The 19658-nt window shown below is 39.1% G+C and overlaps 1 protein-coding gene across 2 annotated transcripts in view; it reads left to right on the top strand.

Moving 5' to 3' along the window:
* The window catches only part of Nell2 (neural EGFL like 2), a 315528-nt gene that overhangs the window by 86885 nt on the left and 208985 nt on the right, over positions 1-19658 (top strand). For both annotated transcript variants that reach the window (XM_057791706.1, XM_057791705.1), the window contains exons 5-8: positions 15704-15877; positions 15964-16060; positions 18429-18501; positions 18676-18758. In XM_057791706.1, coding sequence (XP_057647689.1) covers positions 15704-15877; positions 15964-16060; positions 18429-18501; positions 18676-18758 — 427 coding nt within the window. The remainder of the gene's footprint in view (positions 1-15703; positions 15878-15963; positions 16061-18428; positions 18502-18675; positions 18759-19658) is intronic.

The following is a 19658-nucleotide window of genomic DNA, read 5'->3' as shown; positions in this document are numbered from 1 at the left end:
TTTGCTCTTCTCTGGTGTATTTCTTTCGCTGTATATATTTTCAAAGCAATGAAATCCAACCCCTCCTGTTGATGACAAATTTGTCTCTTTCAGTTGCCCCAATGTGCCTCCTCTTGCTTTCTCCTGGGTTCACTCTACTTAGGCATAGCTCTACTGCTTTACTAACAGTCATCATGATGTCTCTGTCCTCAGTTTTGAGTCTGCATCCTATTGAAGTTCAAGCAGCACTTCGTTAGACTGACAATTCACTCTGCCCTGGCTTCACTGCTCACCCTTTGGCTGTATCCTTTCCTTAGTGGACCTTGTCCTGCCAATTGGATGATGCTTTTGCGATGAATGACCACATAAAAATGTAGGATGATTTTAAATATTTAACCTAATAAACATAAAGACATATCACAACCAAAATTACCAGAAAGAAATAAATAAGAAAGATCAGAGCAATATGAATGCAATCAGGTCTAAAATCACAACATGAGGGAACACCAAAGAAGATGGCTCTTTGGACAAGCAGATTGAAGAAACTGACATGACAGGAACTTGAAGAAATTGGAAGAGATTGTTTTAGAAAATGTGGATAAAAATAATGGAAAATCTAAAAGTGGACCTACCAGAATTGGGTTAAGGAGAAGGTGTTATTGTGCTCCAGACAGGCATATCCAGTGAGTGCCTCATCTTCCCTTGGATCTTTGGGTTATGTAGCTATACAAGTCAGAACCTGGGATCATTACTTTGGTTGAACTCACTTGAATCTTTTCTGTTTCTGAAAGCATCATTTGCTTTTCAGTACTCAGACCAAAAACCATGACAGTTTTCCTCAATACCTTTCTTTCTCTTGTATATTAATTCTTAAAAATAAAAACTTTACTGTTCTCCCTTTCTAATGTCTGTTGGGGGAGTCTGGTAGTTCATTTCCCCATCGCCCTGATTCACACAGAAACTATATTAATTGCAATACTGTTTGGCCAATAGCTTAAGCGTATTTTTAGCTAGCTCTTGTACCCTAAACTAACCCATCTCCATTAATCTGTGTGTGAGCATGAGGCCGTGGCCTGCCAGCAAAGTTTTGGCAGGCTCCGATGGAGGTGTCTGTCTCCTGTGGGTGGCTACATGGCTTCTCTCTGACTATGCCTACTCTCTCCTTCTCTATCAGCTTGGAACTCTCACCTTGCTCTATTCTGCTAAGCCCCTGGCCGAAACAGCTTTATTCATTAACCAATAAAAGCAACACATAAACAGAAGGACTTCCCACAGCCAAACGTCTGTGGAGTTGATTCATTCTTCGTACCTTCCCTGGCATACGAAAGCCCTAGAATAGACTTCAGGCTCAATTCCTGGTAGACTATAACCATCTCTGCTATGTACCAACAATGATGCCAGCTGCTCCGAGAACTCAAAGCTTTCTACAGTAATTGTATTAGCCTGTTCCCTAAGTAGCCTGCCTCCCTGCCTGTATGTGCCTTTCTCTCTGACCTCTTACTGTTGTGCCTTTTGATCCCTTCTGTAGCAGCACTAGATTATTTATTGTTCCCTGAGGTCATGAAGCTTCCTACTCCCCCAGGACCACTGATCTCCAGGATTTTCCCAGATGGAACTCTTCTTGCATGGCCTCGCCTGAGTTTCCTGTGTTAGGTATTTTTGCTCACTTCTACTTATTTTCCTTCCCCATCTCATTTTCTTCAGATTTTTCAAAAAAAAATCATGTAACCTATTGATTTCATCAAATATCCTTATTTATTTTAATATACCCTGTTTGGTCTTTTCTCATGCCTTAAGTTTGCTTCTTCAGTGACTACAGCTGACCTTTAGAGAAGGAGGAAGAAAAGTTGCTAGATGAATTAATGAGGGAGTAGATGCAAAAACTCCCATGAAACTAGTGTGACATTTGAAATAGCAGTTTAATTTTTGGCAATTTATTCCAAGATGATAATTGTACAAGTGCATAAAGAAACATGTATTGAAGTGCTTTTGTTGAGAATGAAAATTGGAGTCATTAATAAGAAATTAGAGTTTAAATTATGGTATGGCTATATTATGAAATATGCATCCCTTAAAAAAGGATACCACTCTCTTTTCATTGACATGGAAAGATAATTTATGATCAAATAGAAAGACAATAAATAACACATATAAAAATCTAAGTGGTGATATTTTGCTCCCAGGGAGACCATTAGTAATCCTTTTTTATTTGTTTTATTTTGAGACAAGATCTCTCTACATAGTCCTGGCTGTCCAAAAACTCACTATGTGGGTCAGATTGGTCGTGAACTCATAGATACCATCTGCCTGTCTCTATATCTATAGTTTGGGTCATGACTCCTTTGTGGGGGTGTCAAACAACCCTATCTCAGGGATTGCCTAAGATGACTCAAAAACACAAATATTTACATTATGATTCATAACAGAAGCAAAATTGCAGGTATGAAGTAACAATAAAAATAATTATATGGTTGGGGATCACCACCACATGAGGAACTATATTAAAGGGTTGCAGAATTAGGAAGGTTGAGAGCCACTACCCTACATCCATAGTACAGGCATTAAAGGTATACGCCACCAAGCCCAGCCAACAAGACCATTATTAATGTTTTGGCTAGTTTTACGTCATCTTGACCTCAATTGAAAAACTGCCTCCATAGATCCAGCTATAGGCAAGCCTGTAGGACATTTTCTTACTTGGTGTTGATGTGGGAGGGCACAGTCCATTGTAGGTAGGGCCACTCCTGGGCTGAGGGCCCCAGATTGTGTAAGAATGAAAGCAGGCTGAGCAAGCCAGTAAACAGCACCCTCTGTAACCTCTGCATCAGTCCCTGCTTCCAGGTTCTGTCAGTGATGAGCAGTGATTTGGAAGTGTGAGCCAAATAAACGCTTTCCTCCCCAAGTTGCTTTGGTCATGGTCTTTATTACTACAATAGAGACCCTTACTAAGACAAGTAGCCTTACTCATCTTCCTCCTGCTATTGCATGTTTTAGGAAGTTAATTCTAGCATTATTTTAGTTCATAAGATTGTGGGGGTATTTGTATATGTATGTATGTTCATTTGTGTGTCCACGAACATGTGTGTCCATGTATGTGTATGCATGCTCATGCAAGCGTGCATGTGAAGTGCTTTGCAACTAGTCATTTACCTGCTTTTTCTTCCTACAAGGCATAAATATTTAGCTTGGAGGTCACAAATGCACTTCATCAAATTTGTGAACTCCTTATATAATTTACAAGTCATATTTTATATATGCGTATATATGTGTCTTCAGACAAACAGTGTTGTTTGTGTTTCCCAGTATCTTTCCCATCCTTACAACTGGGTGCAATGTGTCTGCCCTTCAGAACAAGCACACTCTCCTCTACTTCTCTGTGTCTGCCTTCAGATCAGGCTAGCCCTTCTGTACTTCTTTGTGTCCATCATAACAGGCTAGCCCTTCTGTACTTCTCTGTATCCATCCTTTAGAACAGGCTAGCCCTTCTGTACTTCTCTGTGTCCATCCTTCAGAAGAGGTTAGCCCTTTTGTAATTCTCTGTGTCTGCCTTCAGACCAGGCTAGCCCTTCTGTACTTCTCTGTGCCTTTCCTTCAGAACAGGCTAGCTCTTCTGTACTTCTCTGTGTCCATCTTTCAGAACAGGCTAGTCCTTCTGAGCTTCTCTGTGTCCATCCTTCAGAACAGGCTAACCCTTCTGTACTTCTCTGAAGCTATTGTCTCCATGTCTTTGTCTAATTTCTTCTTGCTTGCTCTTTGTCATAACTTAGCAGAGGCAAAAGAGAGGGCTTATTCTGAAGCAGTTGCTACCTTTGTTTCCTAACTCTAGTCATTGACCTCTATCAATTATACATACCGTAGGCTCCATAAAGACATTTTATGTAAGTAAATCATGTCCTTTGACTGTATTTATCTCCATGCCAACCCGCTTTCTTTGTGGCCCACCCTCTCCTGATAGCTCCCTTGGCTCCCCAGCCTCACTTCTCCTTTCTCTTCATCTGTGTGATGTATGAAATAGCTGCTCCCTTTTCTCTAGCAGCTGACCTCCTGTGTGTGATCATCGTTGTGCTGCGAGACAGACCACTTAATATTAGTGCTCGGCTACACCTGTTCTTTTTCAGTCTTTGTCCAAGACCTTTCTCAGTTGGATGTTTTCAAAACACAGTGCCATGAAATCCCCTACTCTCTGAGATCAAAGGGGTGGTCTTGTGCTGTGTCACTTTAGGGATGGACCTGACAGAGTGATGAGGAAATGAAGGAAAGACAGATGAATGGACAGACACATGGATGGGAAGCTGGGACCAGCCTGGGTGACCTGAGCTTTCAGCTGGAGAAGCTACAGTACTTCACTAACCCCCACAAGCTCAGGGAATTTATTACATAGAGTTGAGCAGGGAGGCAGAGTTATTGAATATGGCTAAGCAAGGAGGTGATGCTGTTGCATGCAGGCAAACAAGGAAGCACACTGTACATGTACAAACTGGGTCAAAGGGACAGGTTTAGCTAATCATGGTAGGAGCAGTCTCTCTAGAGGAGCAGTTTTCAAGTCATAAATATCCTGGGGGTGGTGGTGATAAGAAAGCTGTGGAGAACATTTTCTGGACGTACTTGCTTTCAGGCCTGAGGAAGTCCTTGCCATCCAGTAGAGCCTGATGTTGTGGAGGGCTTGACATGGCTGTGCCCATGTCAATATCACTCAGTGACTCAGAACTTCAATCCTCTTCGGAGCTTCCTCCACTCCTTCCAGTCTTAGAATTCCTCTATCTTGTTGGCCTCATGATTCATAGTAATATATTGCCTTTATTTTGTGCGTGGCTATTTTCCCATTTATTATATAGGGTAACTTGGTGGAGGGGTTGTTACTAAAGCCAGGATATTGAATGCCAGGGCTTCATTTGTGAATTACTTACAATTGTTACTGATCTTTTGTCTTGGTGATGTAGTTGTGGCTCCCTGGATAACTTTTTTTCTTTTCTTTTTTAAAAGAAAAACTATCTTTTTTTTCATTTTGCATACGAATACCAGTTCCCACTCCCTCCCCTCCTCCCATTTAATCCACCTACCTCCCTACCTTCCATCCACTCCTCAGAGAGGGTAAGGCATATTGCTTTGGCGAAGGACCAAGACCCTCCTTACAATATCTAGGCTGAGAAAGGTATCCATTGAAAGAGAATAGGGTCCAAAAAGCCAGTACAAGCAGTAGGGATAAATTCTGGTGCCACTACCAGTGGCCCCACAGTCTGCCCCAGCCATATAACTGTCAACCACATTCAAAGGGTCTAGTTTGGTCCTATGCTGTTCCTTCCCTGTCCAGCCAGGATCAGTGAACTCCCATTAGTTCAAGTAAGTTGTTTCAGTGGGTGTCCCCATCATGGCCTTGGCCTCTTTGCTCATATTCTCACTCCTCCCACCCTCTGACTGGACTTTGAGGGCTCAGCCCAGTGCTCTGATGTGGGTCTCTGCCTCTGTTTTCATCAGTTGCTGGATGAAGGTTCTATGGTGATGTTTAAGACAATCATCAATCTGACTACAAGGCAAGGCCAGTTCGGGCATCCTCTCCACTATTGCTTAGGGTCTCTAGCTGGGTTCATCCTTGTGGATTCCTGGGAATTCTCCAGTGCCAGGTTTCTTCCTAGCACTATAATGGCTCCCTCAACCAAGAAATGTCTTTCCTTGCTCTCTGTCACTGTCCTTCCCCCCTCTCGAATACCCTGTTTCCTCAAATTCTTCTCCACCTCCCCTTCTCTCTTCCTCTCCTTTTGCCCTCCCTTCTCCACCCACCCCTATGCTCCCAGTTTTGTCAGGAGATCTTGTCTATTTTCCATTCCCAGGGGAATCTATATATGTTTCTTTTAGGGTTCACCTTGTTACTTAGCTTCTCGAGGGTCATGGACTATAGGTCCATTATTCTTTGCTTCACAGCTAGTGTCCACTTATGGGTGAGTACATACCATGTTCATCTTTCTCGTTCTGGGTTGCCTCACTCAGGATTTTTTTTAAGTTCCATCTATTTGCATACAGATTTCAAGATGCCATTGTTTTTTAACAGCTGAGTAGTACTCAATTATGTAAATATACCACGTTTTCTTTATCCATTCTTTGGTTGAAGGGCATCTAGGTTGTTTCTAGGTTCTGGCTATTATAAATAATGCTGCTATGAACATAATTGAACAAATGTCCTTGTAGTATGATTGAGCATCCTTTGGGTATATGCCCAAGAGTAGTATTGCTGTGTCCTGAGGTAGGCTGATTCCCAATTTTCTGAGAAACCACCATACTGATTTCCAGAGTGGTTGTACAAGTATGTATTCCCACTAGCAATGGAGGAGTGTGCCCCTTACTCTGCGTGCTGTCCAGTATGAGTTATCATTGGTGTTTTTTATCTTACTTATTTTGACTGGTGTAAGGTATCTCAGAGTAGGTTTGATTTGCATTTCCCTTATGGCTAAGGATCTTTTGGTCATTTGAGATTCTTCTGTTGAGAATTCTCTGTTTCATTCTGTATCCCATTTTTTTAATTGGATTATTTGGAATTTTGATGTCTAATTTCTTGAGTTCTTCATAAATTTTGGAGATTAGTCCTCTGTCTGATGTGGGGTTGGTGAAGATCTTTTTCCATTCAGTAGGCTGCCTTTTTTGTCTTTTTTGACTGTGTCCTTTGCTTTGCTTTCAGGAGGTCTAATTTATTTATTGTTGCTCTTAGTGTCAGTGCTTCTGGTTTATATTCAGGAAGTGGTCTTCTGTGCCCATGTATTGAAGGCTATTTCCCACTTTCTCTTCTATCACATTTAGTGTGGTCAGATTTGTATTGAAGTTTTTAATCCATTTGGACTTGAGTTTTGTGCATGGGGATGGATATTTATCTATTTGCATTCTTCTACATGCTGACATTCAGTTATGCCAGTGTCATTTGTTGAAGATACTTTTTTTTCCATTGTATAATTTTAGCTTCTTTTTTCAGATGTTCATAGCTGTGTGGATTAATATCTGGGTCTTCAATTCAATTGGTCAACCTGTCTGTTTTTATGCCAATACTAAGCTGTTTTCACTACTATAACTCTATAATAGAGTTGATGTCAGGGATGGTGATGCTTCCGGAAGTTCCTTTATTGTAAAGGATTGTTTTGGCTATTCTGGAGTTTTTGTTTTTCCATATGAAGTTGAATATCATTCTTTCAAGGTCTGTGAAGAATTGTGTTGAGATTTTGATGGGGACTACATTGAATTTGTAGATTGCTTTTGGTAAGATTGCCATTATTATTTTTATCCTTCCTATCTAAGAGCATGAAAGATCTTTCCATTTTCTGAAATCTTCTTCAATTTATTTCTTCAGAGACATAAAGTTCTTGTCATACAGGTCTTCACTTGTTTGGTTAGAGTTACCCCAAGATATTTTGTTTTTTTATTTTTTTAAATCTTTTTAAAATTTTTTTCTTTTTTTTCTTTTCTTTTCTTTTTTTATAATTAAAAATTTCTACCTCCTCCCCTCCTCCCATTTCCATCCCCCTCCCACCCCAAGATATTTTATATTCTGACTATGCAAAGGTTGATGTTTCTCTGATTTTTTTCTTCAGCCCGTTTATTATTGTATTTAGAAAGGGTACTGATTTTTTTTTGAGTTGATCTTGTATCTTGCCACATTAATGAAAGTATTTATCATCTGTAGGAGATTCCTGGTAGAGTTTTTGGGGTCACTTATGTATACTATCATATCATCTACAAATAGTGAAAGTTTAACTTCTTTTCCAATTTGTATCCCTTTGATCTCCTTTTGTTGTCTTATTGCTTTAGCCAGAACTTCAAGAACTATGTTGAGTAGATAGGGAAAGAGTGAACAGCCTTGTCTTGTTCTTGAATTTAGTGGAATCCCTTTGAGTTTCTCTCCATTACTTTGATGTTGTCTGTCGGCCTGCTGTAAATTGCTTTTTATTATGTTTAGATATGCTCCTTGCATTCCTGATTTGTCCAAGACCCTTATCATGAAGGGGTGTTGGATTTTATTGAATGCTTTTTCAGCATTGAATGAGATGATCATATTTTTTATTCTTTCAGTTTATTTATATGGTGGATTACATTGATAGATTTTCATACGTTGAACCATCCGTGCATCTCTGGGATAAAGCCAACTTGATCATGGTAGATGTTTTTGTATTTGGTTTGCCAGTAATTTATTAAATATTTTTGCATTGTTTATGAAGAAGATTGGTCTGTAATTCTCTTTCTTGGTTGAGTGTTCATGTGGTTTTCATATTAGGGTAACTGTGTCCTCATAAAAAAGTTTGGCAATATTTTTTCTGTTTCTATTATGCGGAAAACTTTGAGGACTATAGCTATTAGCTCTTCTTTGAAGTTATGGTAGAATTCTGCAGTGAAATTATCTGTCCCTAGTGGTTGGGAGGCTTTTGATGACTGCTTCTATTTTCTTACAGGTTATAGATTGTTCACATGGTTTTGATTTAATTTTGGTATGTAGTAATTATCCAGAAAATTGTCAATTTATTTTACATTTTCCAATTTTGTGGAGTATAGGTTTTTGTAGTATGACCTAATGATTCTCGGAATTTCTTCAGTGTCTGTTGTTATATCCCCCCCTTTCTTTTCTGATTTTGTTAATTTAGATGTTTTCTCTGCCTTTTGATTAATTTGGATAAGAGTGTCTATCTTGTTGATTTTTCTCATAAAACAGATCTTTGTTTCATTGATTCTTTGGTTTGTTTTCTTTGTTTCTATCTTATTAATTTCAGTCCTCAATTTGATTATTTCTTGTTGTCTACTCCTCCTTGAGTGAGCCTGCTTCTTTTTATTCTAGAACTTTTAGGTGTGCTGTTAAGTTGCTAGTGTGAGATTCCTCTATTTTCTTTATGTGGGCACTTAGTGCTATGATCTTCCTTGATCCAGGAATGGTTCAGTTGAGTACTGTTCAATTTACATGAGTTTGTAGGCTTTCTGCAATTAGTGTTGCTGTTAAATTCTAACTTTAAACAATGGTGACTTGATAAGATACAGGAGGTTATTCTAATTTTTTTTTGTATCTATTGAGGTTTGCTTTGTTAGCGAATATGTGGTCAATTTTAGATAAAGTTCCATGAGATGCTGAGAAGAAGGTATATTCTTTTGTGTTCAGGTGAAATGTTCTGTAGATGTCTCTTAAGTCCATTTGAGTCATAACATCTGTTAGTTCTCTCATTTCTCTGTTAAGTTTCTGTCTGGTTGACATGCCTATTGTGGAGAGTGGGGTGTTGAAGTTTCCTACTATTAGTATGTGGGGTTCGATGTGCGATTTAAGCTTTAGTAATGCTTCTTTTATATATGTGGGTGCTCTTGTGTTTGAGCAATAGATGTTCAGGATTGAGACTTCATCTTTATGGCTTATTCCTGTGATGGGTATAAAGTGGCCTTCTCCATCTCTTCTGATATATTTTAGTTTGAAATCTATTTTTTTAATATTAGGTTATCTATACCCACTTGTTTCTTATGTACATTTGATTGGAAAATCTGTTCCCAACCTTTTACTCTGAGTTAATGTCTGTCTTTGAGGTTGAGATGTGTTTCTTGCATATAGCAGAAGGATGGATCCTGCTTTCATATCCATTCTCTTAGTCGGTGTGTTAATTCCTATTATTTTTGATAGTACTATTTTTGTGTTTCTCTTCTTTGGGGTTTGTTGGTGTGAGTTTATCTGTTGCCTGTGCTTTTGTGGGTATAATTTGCTTCCTTGGGTTGGAGTTTTTCTTCTAGTACTTTCTGTAGGGCTGGATTTATGTATAGGTATTGTTTAAATCTGGTTATGTCATGGAATATCTCGTTTTCTCCATCAATAGTGATTGAAAGCTTTGTTGTGTATAGTAGTCCAGGCTTTCATCTCTGGTCTCTCAGTGTCTGCAGCACGTCTGTCCAGGACCTTCTGGCTTTCATGGTCTCCATTGAGAAGTTAGGTGTAATTCTGATAGATTTGCCTTTATATGTTACTTGGCCATTTTCCTTTGCAGCTCTTAATATTCTTTTTTTATTTGGTACATTTTGCATTTTGATTATTATATGGTAAGAAAGCTTTTTTTTTCGTTCAATCTATTTGGTGTCTATAAGCTTCTTGTACCTTCATAGGGATATCCTTATTAAGGTTGGGAAAGTTTTCTTCCATATTTTTTTTGAATATATTTTCTGTGCCTTTGAGCTGGAGTTCTTCCCTTCTTCTATCCCTATTATTCTTAGGTGTCCCAGATTTCCTGAATGTTTTGTGTTAAGAATTTGTTGAATTTAACATTCTCTTTGACCGAAGAATTTATTTCCCCTACAATATCTTCAACACCTGATGTATGACCACTGGGTTACCATGTTGCTTTTTAGGTTGTTGAATGAATTCTTGCATTGGCGCCTACCCATCTCTTCCTCCAATTGGTGCTGGCAGTGCCTTTGCCTTTGGTTCAATCCTTGCAGTTGCTGTCTGTGTCTTTGGGAACTGTTCTTAGTCTGCCCTCTACTGTTGCTGTCTGTGTCTCAGGGAGTTGCTGAGGTATCTCTTGGTCCTCTCTCTTAGTCCATTCTCTTGGTCTGCATCTCTTGATCCACTCTCTTGGTCTAGTCTGTGCAGTCAAAGCTTGTACTTCAGAGTTCATTTGAGGTCATGGGGAATAGGAGGGTTTTGGCTTCTTGGATATATATATATATATATATATATATATATATATATATATTTAACAGAACTTGCCTCAAGTTTATTTGTAAAAACAGCATAAGGTCCTGAACATCTGCAAATACTGTGTAGGTGTTCACACCAGTCCATCTGTCTTCACATTGGCAGACTGAGACCTTTTTTATGGGGCCTTCACAGGGGCCTGGGCACCTTTGGGAGCCTGAGCTGCAGCTGAGGCCTCTGCCTTGGCTTGAACCTTGGGCTTTGTTTTTTGGAGCCTATGACCCCTGGCCATGTAGCTTCTAATCCGCTTCCCAAGCTTGGGGTGAGCAATTAAAGCCAGGCGGGTGAGTTTGCGGCTGGGGCCCTTTGGCACCTTGGGCTTCACCACCTGGGGCTTCACCAGGGCCTTGATGGCCTCCGCACATGCACTCATGGCCTTTGCATTATTTGCCTGCATCTTCTTCAGGCCTTTCTTGTTGTGCTTCTTGGCAAAGCGCATGTTCCTCAGGAACTTGGGGTCAACCCCCTTGAGAGATTCGTATCTTTGTGACCGGGGTTTCTTGATGCCGTTTCTGTGCCATTTCCGGGACTGATTGTGTGTGGTGTGGTTCTTGGACTTGGCCATGGCTGGACTGTAATTGGCAGCTCCCGAAGCACCTGCGACCGGAAGAGAAAGAGAGCGCTTCTTGGATATCTTATTCATGAAACTTTGTCCAGGAGGACTTCCAGTGTCCTGTTTTAGTCGACTGTGAAATGACTACCTTCCATTTTGTTTATGTATTTATTATTGGAGATCTCTAAGATTCAACATTGCTTATCTTGCTTAAGGGCACATTTTCAATACATACCATGACAATATTTGCAAGAATAATTAAACTAACAGACAGGGTTTTTAAAAACCTCTTTTGTTTATGCTTTCATGTGAGAAAGGTCTATTTTTATTAAAAATAAAGTGCCTAAGAAGCTGTCAGTTGTTAGTCACTGGATGTTTTCAAGCAATCTGGATGATTGTTTTGATGGGAATGTCATAGATGAAACTGCAGTGTCATTATCTGGGTAGATTCTAATTAAAGTACTTTCTGTCCCAGAGGTTCACATTCACTCAAGATACAGTTCAGTGTAAATTTTCATGGCATTTCTTTAGAAAGCATGACTGCACCATAGGAACCGTAGGTCTTCACACTGATGTATGCAAAGTGTTTATTCTTTGTTCAGAACCACACAATATACACATTTGATCCTATTTAATTTAATTCTGTCAACAGTGATTTGAGATTTCCATTCATACTGTCCCCATTTGATAGGGAAGGAGACTGAAGTTTAGAAAGAGTCTTAACTTTCCCATTGCTGCATTTAGTACAGTGGAGACAGATTTAAAGCTCTGTGGTCTCTTAGATTTCTGAATTATTCTGCCTTGCTGATGACCAGATATCATTAAAAACAAACAGAATAACATGACTATGGTCAATGTGGTTTTTCTAAGGGATGTCAATCCAAGAACACAATTCTTCTTCTCATATCTTTGACATCTGAGGGAACCACTGGAAGTAGCTGAGGGACAGAGCTTCCACAAGGGATGACTAATGCCGCCACACTCACAATGCATGTGCCTCTGCTGGACCTTTGCATTTTGTTGTATTTTATTTTTTACTGACTTTGCTACGGCTCCCTTCCTACCACTCTGGTCAACTTCTCTCTGAGTGGATTTTTCTCCTGCTTTGCCTTTACCTTCTGTCTCCTGGTCTCTGCATGTTCCCACTTAAGAGAACTACAGGCAACCAAAGAATTCTGAGAGCAGGAGAAATAGTCTTCCCTAGGCAAGAGCACACCAATTGGTTATCTGATACCAAATGGTCAACCATATATACAAGTAACATAATAGAGGCTGTGTAGGTTTGTATATGAATACATATCATGATATTATAATCGATTTATATATTATATTATATATTATAAAATATCTATAAAATATAAAAAATACATAAAATTGTTACATATATATGTAACAATTACTAAAACAGAGTATGGATTTGAAAAAAAACATGGAGTGATATATTGGAGAGTTTGGAGAGCAGAAAGGGAAGATAGAAATGATGTATTTATATAATCTCAAAAATAAAATTAAAATTTTTAAAAATGTGTTTAATTTGCTTATTATTTCCAGAGATGGATTTAAGGTACACCTTATAAAGATATTGGCTAATCAAGTGTTAACGTTACTGAGTGTTTCCTACTTTGTGTGTACAATGTTGCATCTCCATCATACATGTGAGAAAATGGAGGCAGGAAGAGGTCAGGCCAGGTCATGGGCAGCTGTGAGGGACAGAGTGGAACGTGGAGTTCCCGGATGATTAGCCACTTGCAGTTATGCCCTCTGGAGCTACGCACATGACGAAGAGTTTGTCATTTATAGTGGATAATGTCTTCTTTATCGTCAGTGAGATGCCATTGTTTTCTAACTTAGGATTTCAGTGTAAGCAGCATTTCTACTACTAACTAGAGGAGAGGGCCTGATTGCAGCAGTGAGGCTCTTGGCTCAGTATGTTAAGAATTAACAGGTATATAGAAGTGGGTGGTATGTTTGCAAATGTTAATTGTTTTAAAAAGCAAATGCTTTTCTATCCTCAAAGAACTAACTAGTTGAATTGATAATACAATGAGTATTTGTTGTTACTGATATGATAAAGTGCACTGATAAGGTTGCCATCTTAAAATGTTCAACATCACTAAATTGCCATGAGGAATGGTTACTTTTCAAACGATAGCAGATGCTGGTGAGGATACGGAGGAAAGGGAACTCATACCCCACGAGTGAGAGTGAAAAATAGTTTATCCATCATAGAAAATTGTATGACATTCCTTAAAACACCCCACCGTATCCGAGTACATATCCAGTGAGGGAGTTGGTGTGTGAAAGCTATCTGCACTTCCATGGCTTTGGCAGCAACATTTACATTTGCAAGATATGGAATCAGCTTAAGTTCCTGTGAATGGGTAAGAAAAAGTAGTCATAAAAATAATGAAATCTAATCATTTAATGAATCTGGAATATAGTACAATATATGCAATAAATTCGGGTGTAAAAAGACAATTCACATATGTTCTCTCTCAAAAGTCAAAGCTAAAACTGTTGACCCCTTAGAAGTATAAAGAAAGGGTTACCAGAGAATTAGAGTGTGTGTGGGAAGGCAGAATGAAGAGAAGTTGTTGGTAGGTAGAATATCAAAGTTAAAAAAGGATAAATTTTAATACTCTAAACCACAGTGATTGATTTGTTAACACTTTATGGTGTGTTTTAAAACCATTAAAAGAAATGATTGTGCTACTACCACAAAGAACTGAAAAATGTTTTATGTGGTGAGTATGCTAATTATTCATATTGCCTTTTTAACATTCATCAAAATAGACATTATACCAAAAATTCATAAATTTGTTATAATATCAGTTAAAACTAAATGAAAAGGTAGTCTTCAGTTTGCGACTGGATAACCAACTTGAGATTTTTCCTCTTCTTCCTTCTTCTTATTGGCTTTCAAGTTTTTATCAATTCTTTGAAATTTCTATACATATACACAACACTTTGTGATCATATCCACCCCTCTCTCACTCTCGATCTCCTGTTAAGATTCTCCATCACATCTTTCTCCCAACTTCCTCCTTTTCTAGTCTTTTATTTGTTTTTAATCCACTGAGTCTAATGAGTGCTGCCGTATGTGTGTGCATGGGTTCGGGGTCGTCCACTGGAGCGTGGGAAACTTCCAATGCTACAACTCTAGAGAGAGCTGACGCTCTCTTTCATAGCAGCCATCAGTTCCCAGTAGCTTCTCCGGGAAGCATGAGTGCTGAGGAGCACCCTTCTATGCTGAAAATTCAAATATAATTTAATCCCTTTCTCTCTTCCCTTTCCTCCTCTAGCTAGCCCTTCCTTTGCCCACTTACTTCCTCTCTCAAATTGATGTTTTTTCTTTGATTATATATATATATATATATATATATATATATATATATATAAAATGTGTGTGTGCATAAGCACATGCATACAACCTTCTGTGTCTATTTTTTTATTATTATTTTCGAGACAAGGTTTCTCTGTAGTTTTTGGTGCCTGTCCTGTAACTACCTCTTGTAGACCAGGCTGGCCTCGAACTCACGGAGATCCACCTGCCTCTGCCTCCTGAGTGCTGGGATTAAAGGCGTGTGCCACCACTGCCTGGATACTCTGTGTCTGTTTTTATTGCTTGTGTATATATGATTTCGGGATTGACTAACCACTTTGTATTGGATAACCAGTTAGGGAGCTCATCCTTTGAAGAGGTCAATTCTCCCTCTCTCAGCAGTCATTAGCTGCCTACAGTTCTTTGTCTCGACTGGCATTCCTTGAAATTTCATCCTCCTAACGTATATTATGGAATTTTTACTGGCTTGATCTTGTGTAAGGTCATAACAGCTACTGTGAGTTCATGGGTATGACAGCCCTGTCATTGCCAGAAGACAGAATTTCACAACAGTCCTTCCCATTCTTTCATTCTTTCTGTCCCTCCCCTGTGATTCTCCCTGAGCCTTAGGGTTGATGGAGGTAGTGATGTGGCATAGTTTTCTTCCTATGGCTGACTGCTCAGTCACTGTTTTCAGCACTTTGCAGTCCTTGGCTCCACATTAACCACTACCTACTGCCACTTAGAGGCTTCTCTGGCCACGGCTGAGAAGAACACGACTCTATGGATGCAAACATAAATATTTAGAAGGCATGGTCATTTAGTAAAACATCATTTTCCCCCATGGCCTACAAATTTCTTAGACATTACTTTTGACCATAAGCATCAAGCGTGAATTTCACACTTCTTCCCTCCTTCCTCCTTTTCCCCCAGCCCAGGTTCCCCATTCCCTCTTAAACCTTAGTTTCCAGTGTTCAAGCCCCGTCCTTTCCGATTACATATGCTCTGCTATCTCTTGTTGTTTGCTATATTTCTTACTTGGAATGTCTGGTTGTATTCTGTAGAAAGAATAGAACCTATGTGTCTGCTCCATCTCTCTGGAGAAGCAGCTTATGTAGTCATTGCTGAGATTTACCTGTGACTCTTCTTTGTGAAGGTACCTGGAACTGGAAAGCAGTGGCCATCGGAATGAGATCAGACTGCATTACCGCTCCGGCACTCACCGTCCTCACACGGAAGTCTTTCCTTATATTTTGGCTGATGCCAAGTGGCACAAGCTCTCCTTAGCCATCAGTGCCTCTCATTTGATTTTACACGTCGACTGCAATAAGTAAGCGACTCATTCTCATTTCAAGAATTGGAAGACTCTGAGAGATTCCTGTGTGCTCATGGCCTTTCTGATGTTCCGTCTTCCAGGATCTATGAACGCGTGGTGGAAATGCCTTCTACAGACTTGCCTCTGGGTACCACGTTTTGGTTGGGACAGCGAAATAATGCACATGGGTATTTTAAGGTATCATTTAGCTTGAGTCTGAGCGTGAATTTAAAATGGAAATACTCTCTAATGAGTTTGCAAAAGTTCATTTCACTTTCTAGGGAATAAAACAAAAATCCTGGTTGTGCCCTTTTACTTTATGTATTTCTATTTGCTTTCTATTTCTGCTTTTTAGAGCATTTAATGATGTATTTATTTTTATTTATGTCTATATGAGGATGTTGAATCCCTTGTAGTTATAGATGGTTTTGAGCTACTGCATATAGGTCCTGGGAACTGAACCTGGGTCCTCTGGAAGAGCAGACAGTGCTGTCAACCACTGAATTTTCTCTCTAGCTCCATCTTAGACCAATTTTAAACTGGTAAAAATAACCCCCACTCACATTTTAATCTTTCTATATTACAGAAATGGCAATCAGGCCATAATTAGTAATCAATATGACATTCTTGAGATTAAGAATTCAAAATTGTAAAAATAGAAAATGTTAACATAGAAACATCCCACCAGTGAGATGTCACCCATGATGATGCTTTTATAGAGTCGTTAGTAACCCGGGGTTGGAAAAATGAGTCATGGTTTCCTCATGCACCAATCCCTTAAAACAGAAAGCCGTCAAAATTTATCTCTAGTGAAAACTTGGAAGCAGTCAGAATTTCCTCGCTGGAGAGGATCAGATGGTGTCCCAGCTGAATATCTGCAAGTCTTGAGGCTGAATAAATAGAGGCTAGATAAATGTTTACCAGCGGCTGCCCATTGTGTGAACATTTCCCCAGTACTGTGACCATTGGGAAGTCAGATAATGTGAGGGATGGCCCACCTGTGGACTTAGTGAGTGAGGAGACATCAGTCAATTCAAACTTCTGAGCCCAGTATATAATGTTAGAGTTAATTAAATTATATTAACAGAGTTAATATTAATATTAAGAAAACAATATTACTTGTTCTCTGGAAAACAGATGGTGTGACTATACTATTTTGTTTAATCCCGCACTTTGAAAATGTTGATGAGGGTCTTTTCTCCTTCTCATACATATGCATCAACCTACTCAGAGAGGTGAAGTAACCTACCCAAAGCCAGCAGCTAGTAGGTGACAGATGTGGGGAATTGATTCCACTCTTTAAAGCCCTAAAAATCAATGCCCCTTTCCCATGCGAGGGATGCCAGATGCATGCTGCAGGTTCCAAATCTCTCTCTATTTAATTATGGCCGTCTTGCAGTCAGCTGTGGCCTCACAGTCCCCACACATGAATTATTTGTATGGCTATGTGACTTGCCATCTTTATTGTGGTCTGAGAACAGTGCCCGTTAGGTGTGCGGCGCAGAGCTGCATGGCACACACACCAGTCTGATTTTCATGGGGCTTCAACCAAGTCATAGCTACACCCAAGCTACTTCTGAAATCCCAGATCAAGAACAGACCTAGTAATTGCCGCACTGGGTACTGAAACAGTTGTCCCTCACGTTGCCACTTGCTGCTAATCACAGTAAATATGGAGAAGCAGCACAGATCACTACTTGGGTGGTGAGTCTTTATAAGAATGCTATGCTCTTCTGAGCATATCGGTTACAGTCACCCATCTCTAGACTTTCTGCTTTGCGTTCTTCAAGATGATCAGATTAAACACAATGAAAGTACATGAAGCTCATAGGAGATGGGTGGTGGGAAAGAGGGAAGGCTGGAGTACCTGAGATGAGGTTGTTTTTATTATCACTGGCCTTGTTTTGAGTCCATCCAGCTAGCAGCTTAGGCTAGGAGTGCTTTAAATGCACAGCCTTACATGTAAAGTGGGTCGCTTGTCGCTGGCATTTAAACAGCTTCATGCTAAACTTCCTGTGTTCCTAAGCACCCTAAAAAAAAGCCTTGCTTTACCTGCTTACTAAGTCCATCATCCTCTCTGAATTGGGAGATCAACTTTAAAAAGAAACTCAGTAAAAAAAATGAGAAATGTTTAAATGGGCGTAGCTTTCAAGACTCAGTTTACCTACCCTTTTCCTTTTGATCATTGTTAATACGAAACTGGTCTCTGGTCTATGGTGACAAAGTCCAAAGTGATTTTTATGTTGATTCTTAAAGGTCACTTTGAAGCCCTGCTTCTGTGGTGAACTAAAAATAACTTCTCATAGCAATAAGACTATGACCACATCCTGGAATCTTGACATTTAATCTTTAAAAACATTGTCAAGGAAAACTACTTGAGTAATTCTCTGTTTTGCCTAATGAATCTCCTTCCCTGACATGGGCTGGTTAGGAATAAATCCAGGAAGGTTCAAGATCCAGGGGTTTGGGAGGATCTGTTTTTAACACTTTTCCTCACGAACTTGACTATTGAGCATAATTTCGGGAAAAGGAAAATAATGCTTCTTTTATTTTTTTTTATGCACAGGGAATAATGCAAGATGTGCAGTTACTTGTCATGCCCCAGGGATTCATTGTGCAGTGCCCGGATCTTAACCGAAGTAAGTCTCTTAGTCCTGCACTGCATGGTGGGATGAAAAGTGGGACTCTTACTTTGTTTTGTTTAGAATGCCAGTTTGAGATTGGAGTTCACACATACGGGCTGTCAGTACAGATTTAATCAGATCAAACCCCTGAAGAACACAGCTTGATCAATGTCCTGTTTGTAATTGCAGCCTGTCCAACATGCAATGACTTCCATGGACTTGTGCAGAAAATCATGGAGCTGCAGGATATTTTATCCAAAACCTCAGCCAAGGTAAAAATGACACAGAAATACATCGCGAATGCTCCAAAGTCATGTGACTCCCAATAGCTCCTGTATCACCATAGATTTTCATCTTTGAGACATTCCTTTTACAATTTACTGGGACTGAATTGAGACTTTTGCTCAAGGAAAAAGGTTATAATGTTTATTAGGGTTTATAAATATTTAAATCCTAGTCATCTGTATAACAAATGACTCAGTAAATCAGATCTGGAGCAGAATACCTGTTTTATACTCTGCTTTACTGCTGCAAGATCTTTCATTGTCTAGTTTTTATTTCTTATTATGATAGATTATTGTTATTTATAAATATTTTATACTCTTCTATTATCCTTATTATTATTATCATTATCCATTATATTAAGGAGGTGTAAAGACAACGTAATGAATATGGGCATCAGTTTTGGGACAAGAATATGGGTTATGAAGAGTTTTTAGCTGTTATGCTGTATTTGTAGGCTCATTCATCAAAGGCTGAAGTACATACCAAGTTAAATGTCATGTTCACCAGATTTTAAATTTTGCGAAGTATTGAAGGATTTTTTTTGAAGGCTGTGTGTGTTTGTGTGCAGTTTGTTGTTTATATGCTGTAAATTCTAAATTTTTACTTGAATAGACCTATTAATGGAATTAAATGCTTTTTAAAATTTATGAAAAATTCTTCCTTGCCTCGTGGATGGTGTTATTCTCAATTAACCTCAATTTGTGTCTTGTAAATTGTGATTTTTGTTTTAAAGATAACTTTTCATGTGTAAAGTGTTGAGATGCTTCTTTAAAAATTTACAGCCTTGATATACTTATAATAATAATTTGCGGTGGCTTAATATATTTATAATAATTGATGGTGGGCCCAGCCCATTGCTATTGCTGTTCACTTAACACAATTCAATG

Source organism: Chionomys nivalis, chromosome 17, assembly GCF_950005125.1.
Source record: "Chionomys nivalis chromosome 17, mChiNiv1.1, whole genome shotgun sequence".
NCBI lineage: Eukaryota > Metazoa > Chordata > Mammalia > Rodentia > Cricetidae > Chionomys > Chionomys nivalis.
The sequence above is the reverse complement of the archived record's forward strand: the minus strand, read 5'-3'. Positions and strand labels throughout refer to the sequence as shown.